This window comes from Ciconia boyciana, chromosome 1 (genome assembly GCF_034638445.1).
Source record: "Ciconia boyciana chromosome 1, ASM3463844v1, whole genome shotgun sequence".
Classification (NCBI taxonomy): Eukaryota; Metazoa; Chordata; class Aves; order Ciconiiformes; family Ciconiidae; genus Ciconia; species Ciconia boyciana.
Genome location: NC_132934.1, coordinates 4,186,808 through 4,209,286, shown reverse-complemented (window position 1 = coordinate 4,209,286; position 22,479 = coordinate 4,186,808). Strand labels below are relative to the sequence as shown.

Sequence of the window (22,479 nt, the reverse complement as noted above, 5' to 3'; positions counted from 1 at the left end):
CAACACGGGTCCCTGTCCTCCCTAGAGCTATCCCACAGCTCCGCGGAGGCAAAAGAAAGTGTTTTGCTTTTGGATAAACTGGAGCATCCCTGGAGGGGTTAGCCTGGATGGAGCCGGCGGGATGGTAGAGGGGTGGACGGAGCCCTCATCCCCTCTGAGATGCTCCTGAGGCTTTTTGCATCTGCTTGATGCTTCACAGCAGCTGGGAGCTCACTAAGGTAGAGATGATGGCCCTCCTGCATGCACAGCTGCTGCGGGCACAGATGCTGCCTGCACGGGACTGCACGCACAGGCGCTGCGTGCACAGGTCCTACATGCAGAGATGCTGCGTGCACAGGAGCTGTGTGCACGGGCCTTGCCTCACAGGTCCTGCTTGCGCAGATCCTGCCTGCACAGAGCCTTTGTGCACAGACCTTGCCTGCGTAGCTTCTGCATGCACACGCTCTGCGTGCACAGGTCCTACATGCAGAGATGCCGTATATACAGCTCCTGCTTGCACACGTCGTGCGTGCGCAGGTCCTTCGTGCACAGACGCTACGTGCACAAGGTCTTGCCTGCACAGGTCCTGTGTGCAAAAGTCCTCCATGCACACTGAAACAAGGTGCCAGGCAGCACATGCCCCCCGCTGGGAAAGGCTCTACTCTTGCCTGCTCCAACACCCCAAACTTTCCCCTCGCTCTGCAATACCATCCGTACCGGGTCCCACTCGCACGGATGGCCAGCAGCATCCCACTTACTCCACCGCAAGGATGGGAGCCGCCCAGCTGAGGAAGGCACTTAATCTCACCCCATCTTATCTAAATATTTGGGAAGCAGAGGTGGAGACAGGATGCATTTGCTGGAGCGGAAGATGGGTCCCAGGCACAGTGCGAGGGTGAGCTCAGCATCGTGAGGCCCTGGCCATCCCTGGGAACCGCCGCTGGCCCTCGCCTGTCCTTTCGCTTTGCATGGGGAGAAACTTCCCGCGGGCCCCTCCGTTGAGCCTGCACCATCCCGGCCGCATCCCTGGGAAAAGAGCTGGATGGGAAACCTGCCCGCAGCCCTGTGCCAGGGCAGCCCACGGGCAGCGAGACGAGACCTCGGCAAGGCACCATCCTCCAGGAAGCTCGTCCCCAGCGGGACAGGGAGGAGAGGGTTACGGCTTGGTTGGGGCAGTGTTTTTATCGTCTCCGGACGCTGGGTTGTGCTCCTACGCTTTAAATGTCCTGCAGTTTATCAATCCCTGCCTGTGCAGCACTTTCTGCATGAAAAGCCTCTCTGCTGCCTCCCTGCATCCTCCTTCCCCAGGTTTTGCCGTAGCTCTGCCTTCCCCCAGCCCTTAATAACCCACTTCTCCTCCTACCATCCCACGGGGGAAAAAAAAATCTTTAAAATGCCTTTTTTTGTGTGGGAAGGGAAATCAGATGCGAGGCTAAAACCCAGCTGAGCACCGAACCACTTGGCTGCTGGACGGTGACGGGTGCCTAAACCCCTTTAGAGGCTGAGCTGGAGGGATTTAGCCTTTCCAGGGTTGGAGAGGGACGCGGTAAGGCTGCTGCAGCTGGCAGGGATGCCCCGGCAGCGGTGCCATGGCCCCGGCAGCTCTCCCCTCCCGCCGCCGGAGCTGCTCGCGTTCCTTGGCCAGAGTTGACAGGCGCTGCCGAGAAGCTTGAATCCGGTTCCCACACTGGCGGGGACCTAAAACTAACATCCCCAAATGAGGTAACAGCACTTGAGTCAACAAACTGCCTCCGCCAGCTGGACGGGGCGAGGGGGACCGTGACCCTGCTCGGTGAGGCTGTCCTGCTGCCTGCTCCAGGGACCGTGCTGCTGTCCTCAGACCGGTGGGTGTAACACAGCAAATTCTCTCAGGCACCTGGGTGCAAGTCTAGGTGGTCCTGCTGTTGCTTTTGCATCCCCTGGCTGGAGCAGGCTCTGGTCCTCCTCAGCATCCTCTGACTTGCCATGCTGGGCACATCTGCGTCCCAGCTGGGGACACGGAGGAGCCACGCTGGCCCCCTGGGAGGTGGCCACAGGGTTGTGTGGCTCAATCAGAGCTTGGGGGACACCAGCCACCTCTGACATGGTCACCTCTTGCTTCACCTAAGGCATTTTGGGGTTGGGATGAGGAACAGAGCAGCCATCCATCCATCAATCCATCCCAAGGCTGGAGCATCCCAAGCAGCCAAGGAGAACGCAGCTGAAGATACATTTGTGAGCCAGACCTTGGGAAAGTCATCCTATGTAATGTAAGGCATCGAGCTAATGAGCCTCGTTAGGAAACTCATTAAGATCCTGCTGTAATCAAAGGAAGGAGAAGGGGCAAAAGGGAAGGTGCGGGAACATGGACCAAACTTCAGCGCTGGTTAAAAGCATCACCTGAAGAGGAAGGATGGTGGGAACCGACCAGCCCATAAAGTACCTTTGGTCCACAAAGTGGTACCAACCATGTATTTTGCTCTTTTTTTTAAGATTTACAGATTGAGGTGGTTTTTTATTATTTTTAAAGGTACTGCAGCTGGAGAAACTGAGGTGCAGCGGGGTGCAATGCCCGCAATTCCCAGGTTCGGTCCCAACCGTTTTGCTTGGGTCTCTGCATCGCCAGTGCTGCTCCATGAGCCCATCTCTGCGTGGGGGTGGGGAGGGGGGTCTGCATTGCCCTCTCCCCTGCCATGTGTGATCTGGACACATCCCGCACCACCGGGCCCCCACATTGCCCTCGATGCTTCCCCGGCTTCTCTCTGGAGCTGAGCTTTTAGTACAATGCTGCCCTGACTCTGGCTTGTTCTTGCAGATCAGGACTGGAGCTGTTTCTGGAACATTTCTCCTTATAGCGCGTACTTTCCTGTTTTCCCACGGGTTGTGAAATGCAAAGGATTTTTTTACTTTGCTGTCAAGATTTGGCTAGAGACTTGTTTACCGGGCCTACAAAGCAGGGAAACCAGATAGTGCCATTTCTCTGTTATCTGCTGGGCTTGGGAGGCATAAAATTTGTTGCAATTTTCAGGAATACGCCGAGTGGAAAGTTAACGGCAAGCGGGTGGGAGGTGTTTTGGCAGCCGAGGAGGGCGATGCTATAGGAGGATGCACCCTTGCAGTCTTTCCGCAGCTGTTTTGAGGTGTAATCGGCATTTTGTACTAAAAGTGCTTCGGCTCGTTATTATGCCCCGAGGAATCTAAGGGAATCAGGGCGGCAGACTCGCTGGCTCGCCAGCTCCAGAGCTCCATCACCCAGCGGAGCAGGCAGAGAGGAGCAATGGATGATGCCAAGCTGTGATGTCCGCTCACCCCTTGGCTCACCAGCATATCACTGCGCACTGGCACTTCCCAGCTTTACCATCCTCGTTTCCAACAAGACTCCCAGCACAGCTTTAGTGAAGCCACGGGGAGGACAGCAGCTCCGCACAGAACATGACTGTGCCCAGAAGGAGGAGGGAAGCATTAAACACCAGCGTGGTCGTAAGTCGCCCGGGTGCTTTAGGCTCTGAAATTAGATTTTGTCAATTTAATGAAATATTTTTATATATTCAATATAAAATTTGATGGGAAGCTTTCCCAGTGTGGACACAGCTGCAGCTTCAGACATTGCATGAAGCAGGGCAGGGGATGCTCTCAGAAGAGGCTGTCCTGCTGTGGCGTTTGGGCCACGGGCATCATGGTAACAAGGTCCCTTCTTGGAGTCATCCTCAACATTAAGGGCAGCATGGCTAAGAACATCATCATTTCTGCAGGTGTCCAGGCAAGGAGCATTTACACCCAGCAGCAGCCAAAGTAGGAAGGGGATGACCATGAGATGGCAGCAGCCAGGTGCTTCTCCTCCTCCAGGAGCATGGTGGGTGCTACTGGGAGGTCCAAGCCCTCTCCAGGGCTGCCAAGGCAGGGCCACCACCAAGCCACAGGGAATTTCAAGAGCTGCTGTGGTCAGTAGGAGCGATCATGCTCATCTCAGCATGTATCTCAAGGGGTTTTATGAACACAGCGTGGCTTCACTTTGCATCTCACCAGCGTACGGTGAAGTCAAGAGTCAGTCCATTTTACAAATGGGACAGCAGAGGTTCATAAACCTGAGCAGCTTTCTGATGCTGTGCAGCATAAGCTGTGAGAAGGTCCCTGAAGTGCCAATTTCCCAATGCTTACGCTGCCTTGGCAGTGCTGAGATCCAGAAACCAGAGCATTATAATGCCAAAACCCTCCCCTGAGCCCTACCCACAGCTCAGATAGATACAATCACGCTGTCAAGATCTCATCAGCCATGTGGTGTTGTCTCTTCCTCTTTGGCATAAACTTAAAACTTCAGCCTACTTAGAAGTTATCAATATATCGCATCTTCCCTATTACACGAAACTCATAGTTTCCACAAGAATAAATTTGAAGGTGGGTATCCCTCAGAAAAGTCAGCAGACAGTACCCACCCCCCCAGAAGAAGGGGTCTTGGTGTATAGTCTTGGGTTGGGCTTGCCTTTCCCCAACCTTGGCACTACATTTTACTGCTCCCTGGTCTTGCAGAGGGTCTGAAACAAATTAAATGGAGTTTTTTGCTCTCACTTTAGGGTTCTATGAGAGCTGATATAGCATCGAGGAGCATAGTGAGTCCCAAACTCCAGGCTGCTGTGCTTCCCAGTTGCTCTGCAGTTGGGTGCCACGCTACCCCAGCTGTGAGGTTGCAAGATCTCACCAAGTACAGAACAACTGTAGAGGAACTCCACATTTTTTGCTTGGGTTTTGGGATGAACTTCTGGCCCCTCTGCAAAGGCAAAAAGCTTTCCCATTAGCCTTTGCAGAGGGAAAGTTTCACCCTCTGACATTTCCCATTGCTCTTTTTCTGAGACCTGGGCAGGCTCAGCTGGTCCTTCTACTTGAAGAAGACCACATGGGCCTCTTCTCCTCCTGCCATATCCCCCACTGGGTGATACTGCTGAGTGTGCGTTTGCATTTACCATTTTACACCCCAAAAGTGGTTGCATCTTATTTTGATGAAATTACTTTCATCTCTGTAGGCTTGCATGCTCAGAGTACCACAGGTTAAAAGCTGATCTCCAACAGCAACGCAGCTGCTAATCCTACATAGAAATCCCAAAGAGTGGTACTTACACAGGTTTTAGCTTCTTTCAGATATATGGTGGGCCAATTATTTTGCACCTGGTCTTTACAGATGACCTGGAAAGACAGAACAAAAGCAACTCTCAAATCATTGACATAGGTTGGAAGGACAGTTGGTCACTGATACAACAGACTGCCCCAAGCCAGGAGACATCCCAAGCAAAGCTCTGATCCATTTTATGGAAATGAGACAGGCCCGGGAGCCCTTCACTCAACCCTTTATATGTGGAAAGGTTTTTCACAGGTAACTGACATGGTTGTCTGGGGGATGTTTGCTAATGCGCTTCCCAAACCAGGCTTAGGATTTGCAGTATGGGGTAAAGCGGGAATTGGCTTGGGCAGTAGGAAGATCCATGCCAGTGGGTCATGATGCAGTCCTGCCCTACAAAAGACGAGCATCTAGAAACAGGATTCTCAGCACTTTAGTTATCCTGGCTTGTGTTTTGAGACCCCACTATGCTCCCAAACCATTTTCTCCTAATATCATCCATAAATGGTTGACGCTGAATTGTGGTCTTTGTCCTCTCATCATGTCCAAGTCTGCCCCAAGGCAGCTTCGGCTCTCCATAATGCTTCCCTCTCTCTTCCCAAATTTCACTTCTTCCTGTTCAGCACCCAGACCATAATCCCCTTCACCTCCATCCTTCGCGTCTCTTCACTGGAAAGCTATGGGAGAAATGGGTTTAATCTAGAATTATTTTGCTGCGTCATGTTTTCCTAAGGCAGAACTCTCTGACACAGACACGCACAGCAGAAGGGCTACAGGCTTTACACGTACGTGGATGCCAGCTAAATTTAATAGACACGACTATGAAGTGCCCACCTTCCCGTAGGTGTCATTACCTCATTTTGGAAAGAAGCATTAGGGTGCTGGTGGCCAGGACTGCTGCTCGCCGTCTGGTCCCCCGGGGCTGGGGCTGATGGCTGTGCACTGGCAGGGCTCTGGTCAGCACTTGCAGGTTTGGTTGACACAGATCCAGCGTCATGGCTTCTCTGGTCTGGGTCCCCAGTATACCGCAAAAAACAAGCAGACAGACACTGATACACTATAGAGGATACAGCTGACACAGGTCCGTTCGTGAGCAGCTGAAAATGAGTTTTCAGCTCTAGCCCTGCCTTGAAGCTCACTGTGTCAAAGCTTGGAGAGGTTTTGGGTTTATTCTTTCTTTTTTATTTTTTTTAAATTAACTGTGATATGAAAAAAAATATTATTGCAGATTGTATTTTCTGCTGCTGAAACCCATCAGACTATTCTGGAGAGATGAACCCAAAGGCTATGATAGCTGTGCGTTGGTAGCTGGGTAATCACTTAAAAAAAGGAGTATTGCTGGGTAAATGGGATGGCCCTCATTTCACTTTATCTGGGGTGTCATCCATGGAGGTTTCTACAACAGAGGTAGACTATCTAGGCTGGCTACCCAGGATCTCCCAGTGAATGGAGTTAATTGTGCAATCCCACTGGCAACTGCAGCCACCTCCGTTAGGAGGGGATGAAATGCCGTAACCTCTGTTGACTGCATCTCCATCAGCTATGGAAGAAGCCCAGGATGACATGCTTAGAAGTAGTGCCTGGTACTGTGAGAGACAGCCTGGGGTGTCCTGCCTGCCCGCAACTCCAGAAGGGCACATACCCCACATCTACCAGCCCCATGCAGGTGTCTCAGATACCTGAGATCATCTCAGATGCCTTTGTTAAGGTCTGTAGCATCTTACAGTTCCTTTTGCAATGGGAGTAGTGCAAGGAACATAGCAGCCTCCTGACTCCCCACATCCTTTTGAAGAAATGGATCTCCATCCCTGGGTTTCTAATTGATCCTTAAATGGTGACAAAGAGAATTAAAATGCCACATCCTGTTCACAGCCTGTTTGCTTTTGGGACTCCTGCCTCTTCCACAGAAAAGATGAGGGATATTTCTCTCCCAGACACATTCTGAAGGCTCCAGGAGATAATTAATTTCAAAGCCATCTGTTTCTCTTGCATTCTCTCACCTATTTATTAAATATAAAGGTTTTTTTTAAACCTCTTCATGCTCAATGCTTGAGGTCAAATTTGAATTAACATAATTTCATATATCATCCTTTAATGGAGAACAATCCTGTGGAGCAGGAGGGGAAAGAAACATCCTTCATGAAGACACACCCATTTCACCTCCTAATGCCTGCTAACATGCTCAAAAGATGACTTGGATGAAGCCAGTGAAGATGGTCTTGTATTAAGACTTTGGTCCATTTAGTGATGCTGACAGCGAGGAGGAGCTGGAAGGCTGAGGGGGAAGGAAATGGTTTTTTTAAGTGGCTTCCGTACTGCAGGTAGCTGGAAACCTCCAGAGGAAGATAATGAAGAGCTTCAGTGTCATCACAGCTTTTATTCAGAGCCAGATGTGATCTGAACCCACAATCCCACCCAAGTCTGGAAGGCTCCATGGAGCTCTCACAGTCCCACAGTGTGCTTGCTTCCCCATAAATGCTACCAAACAAAATGCCAAAGGGGACCCTAGACTGTGGACACCAGAACACCTATGAACTAACATGGCTCTACAAAGCTCCAGAGGTCTACTGAAAACGTATTAATGGTGTTCAGCAAGAACACCATGTGGACACTCATAATGCTGCTTAGACAGAAGTCAGCAGCCAAACCCCCCACAGCAATGATGAATATCCTACCTAACTGCTTAGACTGTTTAGAGGTTGTAGACTCAGAGTTTAGCCACAAAATCTCCTTAGTCATCTAAAGCTTATTTTCTATGCATGCCCAGACAGCCTTCACTAAGCTGTCAGCCATACTAGGGATCTTCTACAGCCAGCATTCAGGGTCCTGTCAATCTGTTTCACCAACTCTACAATGTCAGTCTCCACCTCCGAACTCATCGCTGCTGGCTCCCTTTTGCAGTCACTGAAGATCGAGTCATTGCAGTTGATGGTGCTTCAAGCACAGTTTGGTCCATCTGAAAGTCGATGTCTACGCTTTGCCAGTTTGAATTTCACTAACTGCATTGACTTGATCTCCACCGATGACAACAGGGACCTAAACACCCAGTTGTCATGGAGACAACTATGCTGGAAAGTCCTAAAATGAGACAAAGTGATGACAACCCATAATGACAGGAGGTATTTAGGGTAACCAAAGGAAAAGACCACAGAACAGCCTCCCATCCCAAGAAATCGAGGTTCTCTTCTTCTGGTACCTGCTCCAAGAGTTGGTGTGGTGGCTGCCTCTGAGACCTTGTTGATGCTGCCAGGTGGTAAAGACAGAGATGCTTTACTAGTGGTGGGGGAGATGGATCCATCAAAAGGGGTAACAGAAGTGTCGATGCTTCCAGGTCTGGTGGAAGAGGACAGTCCCTGGACTGGAGAACTGGGAGAAGAGTGAGGCTGCATGGCAACAGATGTGGGAGAAGAAACACCATGGTCCTTGAGCCCCGGGGAAAGGCTGCTCGTTGGGACTCCAGTGCTTGCAGCAGTGCTGGTCAACTGATCCAAAGGCTGGTTTCGCTGAGCATCCACGCTGGGAGAGGATGTGACAGCAATCCCTAAACCTCCTTGGGTGGCTGGAGAGCTGCTCGTATGAGCGGGGACAGGATTTGCAGCAGTGGTGGCTGCTGAGCTTCCCAGACTGGCTGGGGGGCTGGTCTTCTGCTGGGCCACGCTGGAGGTTGCAGCAGGGGTGGCTGTTGAGGATCCAGAGCTGGTTGAAGAGCTGACCTGCTGAGAGAGGCTGGGGAATGTCGTGGAGGCGGGTGGTGGGTTTCCTATGTTGCTTGTGGGGGTGGTCCCTTGAACGGTGGCAGGTGACGTCACAGGGCTGGATGGTGTGTTTCCTGGGTTGCTTGTAGTGGTGGTCCCTTGAACAGTGGTGGGTGATACCACAGCGGTGGGCGGTGGGTTTCCCGGCTTGCTTGTAGGGGTGGTCCCTTGAACTGCGGCAGGTGACGCCGTAGAGGTGGATGATGGGTTTTCTGAATTGCTTGTAGGGCTGGTCCCTTGCATCTTGCTGGTGTCTGTAGTGATCTGCCTATTTTCTCCTGGGTTTGCAGTAGTTGTGTTTGTAACATTCTGAGAGCTGACACCTAGGGAAAAGTAAAAAAAGAGCCAAGATAAACTTTGAACTTAAGGAAACTACCCTTGGTTTCCACCCAGAACAGGTATTTGTAGAAATAAATGCTGACCAGAAACCATGAGTCATTCACTCAGGGCTTGCCTCATGCTCTCTAAACTCATACCAAATGCCACATTGTAGTATCACAGTGTCAAGCAGAAAGCAGAGCAGAGGAGGAGAAGTCAAACTCACAGGGGTTTGGAGGGTGAGCAGTAGGGCAAGACCTGCTGGTTCCCAGAAGGCAGGTCTCCCTCAGATGGGAGGTGCACCAGCTCCCATGCAGAGTCCTGCAAGTCATTCCCAAAATAAAGTATGTCCAGACCTTGTAAGGGAGTAGGCAAGGGATGTGCCGAATGCTGTTTGTCTAACCCCGTTACGAGGGTCTCTCACATCTCTGAAGTGGTGAGGAGCCTCAGACAAATAAGGTGACACTTCTGACCATTCTGAAAGTTACATTCTTTTTGCAAGCTCATGCTTTGTTTCTTTAATTGCTCACGTTTCAACTTAGGGGTTTTTTTCCCTCCCAAACTCAGATAATTACTATAAAAACATCATAAAATAGGCACTCTCACTTGAATCCACAGAGTCAAACAATTGAGGGTGGTGAGACATGGGAGCAGGTTGCCCAGAGAAGTTGTGGATGCCCCATCCCTGGAAGTGTTCAAGGCCAGGTTGGATGGGGGTTTGAGCAGCCTGGTCTAGTGGAAGGTGTCCCTGCCCATGGCAGGGGGGTTGGAACCAGATGATCTTTAAGGTCCCTTCCAACCCAAACCATTCTATGATTCTATGAAAATTTGTACACACTGAAATTCCCAGTTGGGTGACCTGTGGAAACAATATTCATTCTACTTACTCTGAAAGAATGGGTCAACACTGCACAGAGTTTGCAAGAAAATACAAAAAGCTTTTACTTAGAGCTGCATTATTTTAATTTTAAGGATGTTCCGTTTAGCTGCCCATTGCAAATATTATCACCAATCTACAATCACATACTTGTTTAGCTGATTATTTTACTATTCTGAAAAGTCTGAGAAAGTCACATAAAAATGTTTAAAGTCAGTGTTCACTTTCAAAGGAAAAATCTTAAAAAAAAATCAAAGGATGCATTTAGGAAAAGGAGAAGCAAGCCAGGAAAATGAAGGGTTCCATCTACATGTACCATGCAAATCCTTAACACTACCACCTGAACCATGAAATTCCCATGTGTTTTTCCATGGTCTTTACCCTGCATTTGTACATCACATAGAAATGCTACTTTTATCATGGCTTATTTGTTTTTAAGGAAATCCACAAAGTATTTCACTGAGAGTTGACATTACCGAAGTGGGAAAAAAGCTCGATCGCAAAGCAAAGAGGATTGCCCATTGCTCAGTTATCTTACATTATCATACATAAGGAGGTCTGCAGTTGGTTTCTGAAGAATACTTTAAATTTTCAAATTATGAAGCTGTTTCTCAGTGAGGCATGCAGCTGAAGGACAGCTTGCCTGACAAAATATTGCAACATCCTGCAATGCTAAAACGTGGCATATTCACTACTAGACTGGATATAAAAATTTGGGTCCATTTTTCTGTTTGTAATCACTGCAGGCGCTCCATTAATTGCCACGGAGATAATTTCCCCCCAATGCACATGGTAAGCACCAGCTCTGGGCTCTTGCTCAAATTCACCCCAGGAAAGGTTCGACCAATTTTTCACCTTTCAGGAACCGCAGGCTGCACTGAGCCACTTCATCCGTGGATCTGTCTGGAGTCAAGACAACAACCTGATTTTGGAGGGGGGGGGGTGTCTTCCATTTGATGACTGTGCAGGAGGGCTATGTTTTTATCCCATGAGGCACTTGTGTATTATTTCCAACCCTCCAAAACAGGAGTCACACATCCAAGGTTTGATCTTTAGCCATATCCTAATGCTCCTCTCCAGAGATCTCCTTCGTTCCTCTGTGCTGGCATACTGGCAAAGTAGTTTCTCTTCAGAGCCTGTTTATTAGCACTGGTTGTGCTTCAAAGATCTGACGAAAGCTTGAGCTTCTGAGATTCATGCTGCCGGGGAAATCTAACCCCACCACATCAGGACCCCAGGGGGGTGTGGAGGTATGTTTGAGATGGGACCTGGGGAGTGGGATTTGGGATGGGGAGGCTGCAACACTACATCTGTGGGAAAAGAGCTTTTGTGGAGACAAGTCATATTTCCTATAGACCGACCACTGTCTGCAGGAGAAGAGGTAAGGAAGCAAAACACAGGCATGGACACCTAGCACATGAAACCCAGGTGCAAAAGATAGGAGGGAGTTTTCATCCAGTTAGCCAAAAAATGGGTCTATCCCATAAATAGGGCTGTAAAAGTTTGACAGGGTTTTTGACAACAAGGGAAGTAAAAAAAAAAAAAAAATGCCCTAAAGGTAGAAACAACACAAAAGAGACGTAAATAAAGAAAGGGTCGGAAGGAAGGTGGAGGAAATCCCCCACTGCTCTTGCTTCCTTTTCATGTCCCGGCACCATCCCAGAGAAGCAGGAAGCAAACATGCGCTGAAGGAGAGGTAGAAAGGACAATTCAATTCAACTTGGTCCAAAAGAGAAAGGGGCAGGCTCATGCTCTGGCTCTGGGCCAGGCCCAGTGGCTAGCTGGGACCCCGTGAGCCGAGAAACTGGCATCCCTGCCCCAGTGCTTCCCCGTCCCACCCCAGGGAGCTGCAGCTACGTTTTTACCACTTTTAGCAAAAATTGGGGGAAAAAGCCCAAAACAAGGGGTTGCTCTGCTGATGGAGAAAGCTGGTGTGATCCTCCAGGCTTACCCTGCCTGGTGTGGTAGCAGGACCTCTTCTAAGGGACACAAGGTGACACAGCCCAAAAAAGCAACTGGGAGAAGAACCAAGACTCAAGTTGATGCCCTCAAAGCTCACTAGTATTTTATCTTTCCATATCTCTGCATCAACTCTTAGCACTCCTCTCCTGCTAAGGTCAAAAGATGTTAAAAGATCAATTTATTCTTCCTCATTAAGCCAGGACCAGTGATTTAAGTGGGCTGAAAGCAAACTGAGGAGCCAGCACACTCCTGCTTGGAAGTGGTGAGCCACCATGCAGGGGGATGGATGGATGGATGGATGCATGCATTCATGCATTCAATGGGTGCTGACCACGTGGGCAGGTAGGACAATATCCATCCTACTACATGGGCCTGGCTTAGGTCAGGCGATGCTAAGAGGTAGAAATCACTCTCCTTTGGTGGGTAATGACCTGCATCCCTTTGGCAAGTGGCAACACAAATGATATATGAGCCAGAAAACACTTCACCGCACCGTCCCCTCCCTACAAACCTGCTCCTGATGTATCGGGCTGGATGGGACCACTGGGAACCCCTTTGTAAAAGATCTCCCATCCCAAATTTGATCTGAAGGTGACGTTTCTTTAACCACCTCCACCCCAGCTCAGCTGGGCGGCTACCAGATTTTCCCTTTCCCCCTTTCTTCTTCCACAGCTTGCTTGTTTCAAAGCAGACTATTTTGAAGAATTATTATTGCTGTTGTATTATCTGTTTGTATTTATCTCTTGTTGTATTGCTGTCGTACATCCAGTTGCATTAAATTAAACTGTTTTCTCACTGCTGTTGCACAAGAAGCCAGATGCTGCTGCAGTCGTGGGGCTGTACACCTTTCTGCAGTTTTATTGCTCTGGGCTTAATATTAGTTGTTTGTCCAGGGACTCTGTCTCACTGCAACTCTGGGAAAAAATGTATTTTACTTAGACTGGGGAAAAACAAATTGCATTTTTTTGGTGTCTTGCAGGTTCACCACCCGCAGAAGACCTGGCTTATGCAAACTCTCATTTTCAGAAGCCTAGCAAATACTTAATTCCAAAGCAGAAACAAATACAGAACAAGCAGCGAGAGCACTGCAAGCCCAGGAGTCACCGTTTTCCTTCCACACATGTTATATCTCTTTCAAACGCCCAGAGAACTATTTTTTTATCTCTTCCTCCCTAACTGGCCACCCATGCCAAATCTCAGCAGCAGACCTGGGGGTAATAACTGGTAATGAGCCCCTGTTTGCCTGGGCTGGTAGCCAGTATTGCCTGACAACTGTCCTCAACAGAAGAAACGAAAATGATCTGGTCGAAGGAGAAAACCCCTGTATCCACAGACTGGCAGTAATAACAGCCAGACAAGGCAGGATTATGTTTGGTGTCCCTTTAGCGTGAAAATTACTCACCAAAGATACAGTACATCCTTTTGCAGGAAACAAATGACCCTTTCATGCCGTGAGCCCCGGAGACAAAAGGATATAATGCATGCTATGAGAGAGAAGGAGGATGGAGGAGAGGCCCTCTAAGATATCACTCCCCTTATCAGGAGGAGATTCTTTCCAAAAGAAAGTTCACTTGCATTTCAGCCAGAGTCCCTCACCCTGTTTTCCAGAAGGCAGAAAAAACTACCTGCCCCCTGACCTTCCTGGCTGCATTTTGGCAGGGCAAGGCCACTTATTTGATTTCACTTTTTGGACTGCCATCAATTCCTCATTTTCAGGAAAATGAGTGTAATATAGCAGCTACCGGTGTATTTTGACAGCAGTGGTTGCAGTGAGTCTAATGCTTTGCTCTGCACCTCTCCTCTTGCACGTATCCCTCAGAAAACCCCAAACCCTTGCACCTCTGTGCTGGCTGAGGAGCAGACCCACAGGAGGAGACCTGCTCCACGCATGCATCTGTGTTCACGGTGGCCAAACAGCCCGGAGGAAATCAGTCCGCTGCAAAAACATGATTTCATTTCCGGATATGTGTATTCCATGACCGTGCCTGCGATACGGTGTCTCTGCCATGGGGACAGCCCCAGAGGGGAGAGAACTTTCCCTTATTGCTAGCTATCAACAGGGGCTTGTTTGGCCCCCAGTGAGCAATATTTGGGAGGCTGGAAGTGCCACTGTCGGTCCCTGCTCCTATGGGAGCTCCCGGACAGGGCTGGTGTGGGAGTGCTCTGGTCAGGAGCTGCTGGGATGTGAAAAGTCACCCAAAATGTAAAAGGAAAGGCATGCTGGTTTGTGCCAATGCAGCTCCTTGCAATATCAGTGGAGGGCCACAATTTTCAGCTGCTGTGCACCACCACTAACCATGCCATGAAGTGATGCTCTGGTTGTAACCTTGTTGCAGTAGATGCATAGTATTTTGCAGGCTGGGGAAGATGCTCGGGGGGACTAGCTCATTCAGAAAGGTCACGGCTTGGAGCACAAAAAGAAAAGCAAATCAGCACAAAACGCAAAGCGAAAGGGCATGTCCTGTCCCTCCTCCCATCAGCCCACCCGAAGCTACCACCTCTCCACACAGCTCCTCTGATTAATTCCTTGCCCAACAGCTTCCCGCTTCCTATTTTGGTAATGCCCCCCCCCCATCCACCTTGTTGAAACAGCTCAGATAGATTGGCTGAAAATCTATTAATAGTGAGAAAAGGAAACCCAAAAGAATAACTTAGGAAATGGTGGGTGACACACCCCACGCCGGTGGGCTGAGCCCGGCTCAGAGCCTTACGCCAGCTGGCTCCTACTCCTCCCAAGGCAGGATGAGAAAGCTAAGGAGCCCGAGCAACCCAGGGAAGGGGAAGGGATGTGAGCCAGGCCTGAGGAAGTTCATATTTGCCTCTCCTTTTTTGCAGCCTTTCCTGATTAAATAGGGGCAACGGGTTGAGTTTGTCAAAGGGAGAGCGGGGGCTGAGGCTCCAGAGGTGGTCTTTGCTAGGGAAAAGCATGTACCAAAGTGAGTGAGGAAGCTCCTGGTCTTTTCTTTGCATCGCGAGAGGCTCCTGAGCAAAAGGAGGATTTTACCCACCCGCTGCAATGCAGCCGTGTCTGAGCTGGAGCAGAGACCAGTTGCTGCAGAGGACAGGAAATTTGTCACCTCCTTTTGAAACTGTGAGAGTGATCAGATTGGCAGGATATCACAGAACGGCATTATTTATCCTGGAATTAAGCTGGGCTACCAGAGCAAATGGTTACCTCACAGGGTTTTTAAATTTTGCCTGTGTAGAGGCTCTCTCCCTTCCATCTGCTTAGGGAAAGACGGGCTCCAAACATCCTCTCTAGCTACCTGCTGAGATTTCGGTGGGGGATGTGGTACAAGGATGCTGTTAGCATGCACGCCACACTTCGCCCTTGCAAAGAGGCACTCTCCACATCAGAAGATACACTTCCAAACTGACAGCACCCAACCCCTTTGCTGCCAGTCTCACCATCAACATTATGAAATGCTTTCACCCAGGCCAAAGACTAACTTGGCTTCCTGGGTGAGAAGATGGGGAAAGGTCCAACAGCTGCTGCCAGAGCATTTTCAGAGTCTAATCCATCAGTCCAATTATCCAGTACAGGAATGCCTATCCTCTCCAAAACCCTGCCAGAATAAAAACTGCTGCAGAACAGTCTTGATAGCATTGCACTGCAAAATATTAAAGATGGACCTAATGGCTGGATCTAATTAGTGGTACAGTATCACTCAGGAAGGAAATGAGTATGTCTGGACTCTGATTTAAAGCCACGGGGCTTGTTTTTAGCAGGGAACCTCCTTTACCCCACGGTGAAAAGGCTCTATTGAAAAGACCCTTCAGATTGGTGCTGTTTAGATCTTGCATGCAAGTGACAGTGAAATCCAGGCAATAATACTGACAAGCGTCCCCTTCTCTGCTGTCAAATGAAATGAACCTGTAGTCACAGCCTCTGTCCTGAAGGACTTACTCAATAAGCCTTTACTGGCTGGACATGGCAGGGAAAAATGGATGTTCTTCAAGCCCTGAGAGGTTTTGCTCCATCTCCAGAAGGGGAGGAGCATCCAAGGCTTCCTCCTGCATGGCTGCACTGGCAGCCTGGAGATACCCCTCGGCTGGAGATTGGGGCATGTCCCCACAGCACCTTAGCATCATCCTGAGGACTCTTATCAGTCTGCAGGATTTTGCAGCCACTCACATCCCTACAGTAGTCAAAGTCGCTCTGCTTTAATTCAGACCTGGGAAAATTTTAATTTGTCCCTATTTTACCCAGTGGAAGTTGCCCTGAAGCTCAGAGAGCAGGACTTGAACCAAACCTCATGCGAGCTTTGGCTGCTCCATCCCTCCTGTTAGATCTGCCTCACTTTTTGTTTTATCCACGTCAGCCTTTAAACCTCCCTGGTTTCGACCAAGAAACCCATCTGCAGCCTGAGACACCTTTCCTGCCAGGACTGCAACACGTGTCCCCAAAATCTAGGATCCGATGAACTGGCATTTTCTGATGAGAAACCTGCTTCATTAACAAATTCCCCATCATCTCTTTCTGCAAGTGTTTGAGCCAGCTCAGCTTGTCTGCTGTTTCATTTGGAAGTATGACAAATATTAAAAATAATCATCCCAAGGCACGTCTCCCCACTTGGACACACTCCTCTTCCCTTGCAGCCCTGTCACATCTCCTCCTTGCTCCCTTGGTCCCTCTAAACACCACATTTGGGGAGGCAGAAATGGGTTCATTTGCTGTACTAATTAATGACCAGACAGTGGATTTGAGGGAGCAAAAGTATCTCAGCACTCCTCACTCACATCTTCTCAAAAATGTTGTCGTTGAATTGTCTTCCATGCCACGCTTGGACCTCTCCTGAATTTCTCTTTGAAGACTGGTTATTGCCAGAAAATGGTCATCAGAGGCATCTTTCACCCAAATGGACCCAAGTGGTCCATCCCAGGCAGTGCTCCATCCCATGGCCAGCTCCGGCCAGAGGCAAGGGATGCCAGTGGTGGGAGGAAGCACCAGTCCAGCCTCTCTTATCGATAAACATAGGACATCCTATTTAGGATTATGTTTCCATGACTCTTCCCATGGAAAGTCTGTAGATATCTAAGAAGTGAAGCGAAAGATGAAAAAATAATCAAAAGGAGACAGGAAGACCAATGTGGAAAACTAAGGCTCCGAAATCCTTCACACGAGGTTGTCAAGGAGGCAAACAAACACAGACGACCACGCACACCTCTATCCATGCCACCCCCAGACATTTTTCATCACCGAGCCTGCAAACATCCTCTTTCCACTGGGGGCTGACGGGATTTGTAAGGGACCTGGCTCCAGCCCCACACCTTTCCCAGGCTGCAAAATGAACCGGGGACTCTTTGCAGCCTGAACAGAAACGCCCCATTGTGCAGGAAATGGTAGCGGAGCTGCTGGACCGGAAACGCGGGGAGCATAAGCCAAAAAAGCCGCATGTCCCAGCCTGACCAGACCCTCCAAAGCACAGAGAATGGCCATGCTCCTGCCCTTCTCCTGCCTCATTTACGCCACTAGTGTGGAGTTATCCTGTGACGACCTTGCTGCTTCGAAGCAAGATTCGTGGCAGTACAGCCTACTCCTGTACCAAGCGAGCATCAATCTCCCATCAACTGAAGGACACGATGTCTGGTACATTTAGCACTGAGACCCTTCTATTTCGGCAAAAGTCACCCAGGGACTTTGGAAGAAACTCAAGGTTTACATTGAGTAATGGGCCACAAAAGTTGCTCTGCAGCAAGGTAAAGCCCAGCTACCTCTGGCCCTAAACAGCAGCCGTGAATCAAAATGACACTGAAAATCACAAGAATGCCATAAGACCACATGACTTTGTTGTACACTGAACATCTGGGGTTTTTCTTGTATAACGTCCATGTTGTAAGTCTTTAAGATACTCTTTCAGGCTTTTGTCTGCGAACATGAGTGCTAAAAAAGCCTGTTTTTTTACAAAAGTAAATAGATTAAAAGCCTAGATTTGTCTGAATTTGAATCTCAGGTCTACAGGAAGGACAAAGAGACTAAGACTACCAGATTGGCAATGCCACCTTGGCTCTATGAGGAGACTGCCCAGCTTCACTACCTCTCTCCAGCGAGGGTTGAAGGCTGGCCCATGAATTAACTTCAGCAGTAAGGAACTATGAAGCTGGCAGCAAGGTGGCGGGAAGGAGACCTTCAGAGAAGCCAACGCTAAGAGCTGCTTGGCCAAAGCCACTGGTTTGCTCTTGAGGGCTGAACTGTCACATCACAGCAGCCCCTCCTGGAGACCTGACCTCCTTTCTCCAGCCCAGAGCTGCCGCTTGGTGCATGGGGATGGCTGGAGGGACAGATTTATTCATCAAGACAGAGAAGAAGTTCCTCCTCATGCTTTTCACCCCAGGAAGACAAATCATCCCCTGCTGGGTTTTCCTGGAGCACTACTCCAGACAACTTGAGAAGGAGTGAGGACATAAGTCCTTGAGACAGGAGTGATTTTTATTCAGCCTGATGACTTGTCTACACAGAGGTACTCAATAAAATTAATCTAAAATTAAAAGAAGGTATGATTTCAGGGTGGATTAGTCAAAGTGCACACAACCCACCAGGTGGCCACTCTTGTTCGGCTTTACATCAGCCCTCATTTAATTTAGCCAAAATGAAGTAGGTTAAATCAAATTAAAGTCTCCTTAGCTCTGAAAGCCAACAAGGGGGAGATGATGAAGTTTAAGAAAGTTAATTCAGGAGAAATGTGGTGATGGTCCCCACACAAACAAGCCCCCAGATGTTGCACTGGGCACTGACACTGACCAAACATGGGGATGGGACACACCTGCCTCCCCAGCTGAGGTTGGCCTTTCCTGATTCACGGACATGGAAAGCTCTGATTGATGTCAGATTTGATGTCACATCAGCAGCTCTTCCTATTTGCTCAGTTTTTGTCACGGAGAAAGGGAGGACAATAAGAAGACAGTGGACAGACCACACCGCAGGACTGGGGAGTAGGTGCATGGCGCAGCAGGCAGTGAGGTCCAACCACTGTCCACTGTCTTCTAGGACAGGATAGGCAAGTGGACAGAGAGGCAAGGTGGGCTTGCCTATCCACAGCGAGAAGCAGCCTTGCTGGGTGGCACTGGGAGACGGAATTCATCGCCTTGCCCTCCTCTCCAGCTGTCTGGTTTCATATCTGGGTTCATGTTGAGCAATGCAGGGAAGGAGTTGGCCCTGAGCTACTCATCCTGCTGGCTGAACCTCTGCCAGCTGGCCAGCACTGGGGAAGAGTTGTTACATCTAATGTCACTCAAGTTAGGCACCATGCATTGGCGATGTGTCTAGACTCTAGCCATGAGAGATGAGGGCCACAAGGGTCTCACAAAGGGACAAATGTGCAGATCTCCTGTCTGTAGGTTTTGCAGACAAAAAATCCCCACTTTTTGTAAGAATCACACTAACTCTTATGAGCAATGAGGAGTGGGGAGCAGAGGAAATATGCCCCTTCTTGTGGTGGGTGCTCTTCCTCAAGGGAAAGAGTCAACCCCAAACCCAAATAAGGACTATTGGCTTCTCTGGGACCTCACAGCCCAACAAAGTCAGACCACAAAGGGACCTTAAAGCTGGCATTAGCAGCAGGGATCTAATGCCCAAACTTGTGCCATCAAAATTGAGGATGCCAACCTCAACTGGAGGCTGACACTTGCTGGAGGCCCAGCACAGAGGAGGTCCAAGCTGCAGCCCTAAGGGGCAGAAAACAAGAGGAGAGACTCCAAATCTAAAGAAATAAGGAGACCTCAGCTCGGTCACAGGGCAGCTCCGGTGCAAGGGGAAATAAAATGGAGACGGGTGACTGGAAGGTCAGTTTGTGCTGGCACACAGCACCGCTGCAGCATTGCAAAGCGTTGTCCCCCGCTTCTTGCACCTCCCTTTCCTCACCACCTCCCCCAAAGATTTACAGCAGGAATCGCCCTCCCGCAACAGCCTCTGCCTGCTCCTGCCACCGAGGCTCCGGCAGGGCCATGCAGAGGATGCCCCCACCCCGAGGGCAGAAAGGGCCAGCGGAAAAGTGATGGCGAGGAGGCGATAAGACCCGAAGCCTCACCCTCCTTTGTGTGCCCAGCACCTTTGATGAGTCACCAGTCAGCCCAAACTTACACCCTCCAGCCAGCAACTTTATTTTTAACCTTTTCGGGGTTGTGAGTCACGTTGTCTCCCCCAGCCCATCCGTGCATTGCCCACCACTGAGCCAGGATGGACCCAAAGACGACAAGCTCAACACGTCTTGGACTGGATGATCGTTATGGGTCCCTTCCAACTTGAGATATTCTATGATTCTATGATCTTTGGTCCATCGAGACTCAAAGGTGCTGTGATGTGAAGTGGCTAAAGACACAAGTGATGCCAAGTGATGTAGGAGCCACCTCCAAAAGGCACTGGTGACCCCCTCAAGCATCCCAGACTCTCTAAGTAAAATTTTGGGTGATTCCTAGTTAAATACCCACTCCCAGTGCCATCTGCTTTGCTGCTCATTCAGCCTATGCTGGGGACAGGTTCCCCTGCAGCCATGTCTGGGACACCTGCAAACCTTCACCGACATAAAGCTGCCACCATACGTTCCTCACCCCATGTTTTTGCAGAAGAGCCAAGCTGGATGGCAGGATCCATCCCTCTGCCGTGATCAGTTCCCCATGACCTTGGCTAGCCAGGGTCACCGAGCCAGCAGCTGGGAGATTTCCTGTTAATGCCGTGAGGAGAGCTCCACATTTCCTTGGGATCCTTTGTGTGTTGGTGCTATTTCGGGTCTCACCTTTTTTTTCTTCAGCTCCCCACCCACACCTCCCTCAGGGTGGGGTCTTCCCGGATAATTCGAGCTCTATATATACACATGCATATACGTATGCACCTACACATATTTATATAGCTGTGCATGCGAGTTGAGCCTTCAGGCATTGACTGGACACGGTGGACTTGGCAGGAGGCTCGGTGCTATTCTTTAGGTGGAGAGAGCCTAGGAAGGGAAGGACACAGCTAACCCTCCCTCCTATTCAAAACTATTTAAAGACTGTCTGGCACAGAGTTTCTTTCCCACCAAATGGCTCCAGTGACGATCTGGCTTTACAGGCTGTGTAATCTGATCAACTTCTATTGTTGGCAAATTCATAATCGCCTCATTATTTAACTCTCCTGAAACAGTCGCTTTGACAGAAAAAGAATATCCATCTTAACTCTTTTATTTTTTTATTTTGTTTTTCAAGAGCTCTGGGACTCGGTTTCTGTTTGAAGAACTTCTGTTCTTCAACAGCTTCTGCTCTTCCCCTCCTGAAAATTACACACATGATCACAAGAATCACTGATGAAAGGCGCAGACAGTGAGAGATGACCTTTTCCAGTGCTGTCCTAGCACAGGATTCTCCAGCGCAGCATACTTTTTTACCCAGCGGCCTCTTATATGCATCTGTGAGCAACACAAGTAGAGGAGCCTTAACCATTTCCCCCCAGAGAGGAAGGATGCTCTTGTAAGGACTATGTGCTGGCTCACATCCTTGCTCAGCCACAACCCTCTGAAACAACCCTGATTACATTTCTTAACCTCTCCTTGCCTCAATCTTCCCCGTCTCTACATGCAAGAGCAGACAGATTTCGGATAGAGGAGCTGTCTTCATTTAAAGGCTGGTCCTGCACCTTGCTAACTAGGGCCCCAACCTTGGTTAGGTGCCAGAGCAATACAAATAATTACTAATAGTAATCCCCATGGGAGTCTATTACATTATGGTTCAACTTCCTCCCAAACAATTGCTCCTCTTCCTTGCTTTGTATGTTCTTCAAAAGAAGCGGCTGCTGTGCTTTAGGGCTGGGACACCAGCCGCGGTAAACATACACCCAGCGTTCCTGCTTAGCTGGACCTGGGCAGCAAAAAGAAGATAAATCTGATTTAAGACACTCATGTTGTGGGCAGGAAAAAAATTGAGGGTTTAATAGAAATGGCAACCTAGCAGTGCTAAACAGTGTTTATCCTGAGAAGTTCCTTAGGGCACATTTATTCACTGTTTACAGGATGATCTTATTCAGAATAGCAATAAGAGCAAGAAATGTGGAGAGCAGAAGTTCCTACTGGTCTCAGGACTCAAAACATCTTCATTCAGAGGGCAGTGAAGGTCCCAACACTACAGGAGCACTTGGTTGAGGGAAGCAGAGATTTACTGTGGACACATAGCTTGCCACTGCTTGGACAGTTCCCTGCTTTCTGCCTACGCTGCGGGTACCCTGCCTGCACCACCCAAAAGGTGCATAAAAGGAAAGATGACCCATAAGTGGGCAGAAAAATGCCCCTGGTCCACAGCCAGTCCTGGGATGAAGTTGGCCCATTCACTGGGTGTGTGGGCCAGGCAAATTGTCCTTGTAGGGTATATAGAGTATAGGAGCACCCCAATGCCATAGGTTTGGGGCAATATCAAATACCTACGGGAGCTGGGAACCCAAAATATCGAGTGTCCAACAACAGGTGGGTTGGCAATGCAGAGAGGCTATCCCAAAGTGGTTTGAGATGGGTCATGTTGGAGCAGAGTGGGGTTTG

At 49.3% G+C, this 22,479-nt stretch overlaps 1 protein-coding gene across 4 annotated transcripts in view; it reads right to left on the bottom strand.

The window, feature by feature from the left end:
• The window catches only part of PODXL (podocalyxin like), a 46,158-nt gene that overhangs the window by 8,549 nt on the left and 15,130 nt on the right, over positions 1-22,479 (bottom strand). For all 4 annotated transcript variants that reach the window (XM_072857221.1, XM_072857229.1, XM_072857238.1 and 1 more), the window contains exons 2-4: positions 8,265-9,146; positions 5,923-6,077; positions 5,071-5,136 (exon numbers count right to left, since the gene is read on the bottom strand). In XM_072857221.1, coding sequence (XP_072713322.1) covers positions 5,071-5,136; positions 5,923-6,077; positions 8,265-9,146 — 1,103 coding nt within the window. The remainder of the gene's footprint in view (positions 1-5,070; positions 5,137-5,922; positions 6,078-8,264; positions 9,147-22,479) is intronic.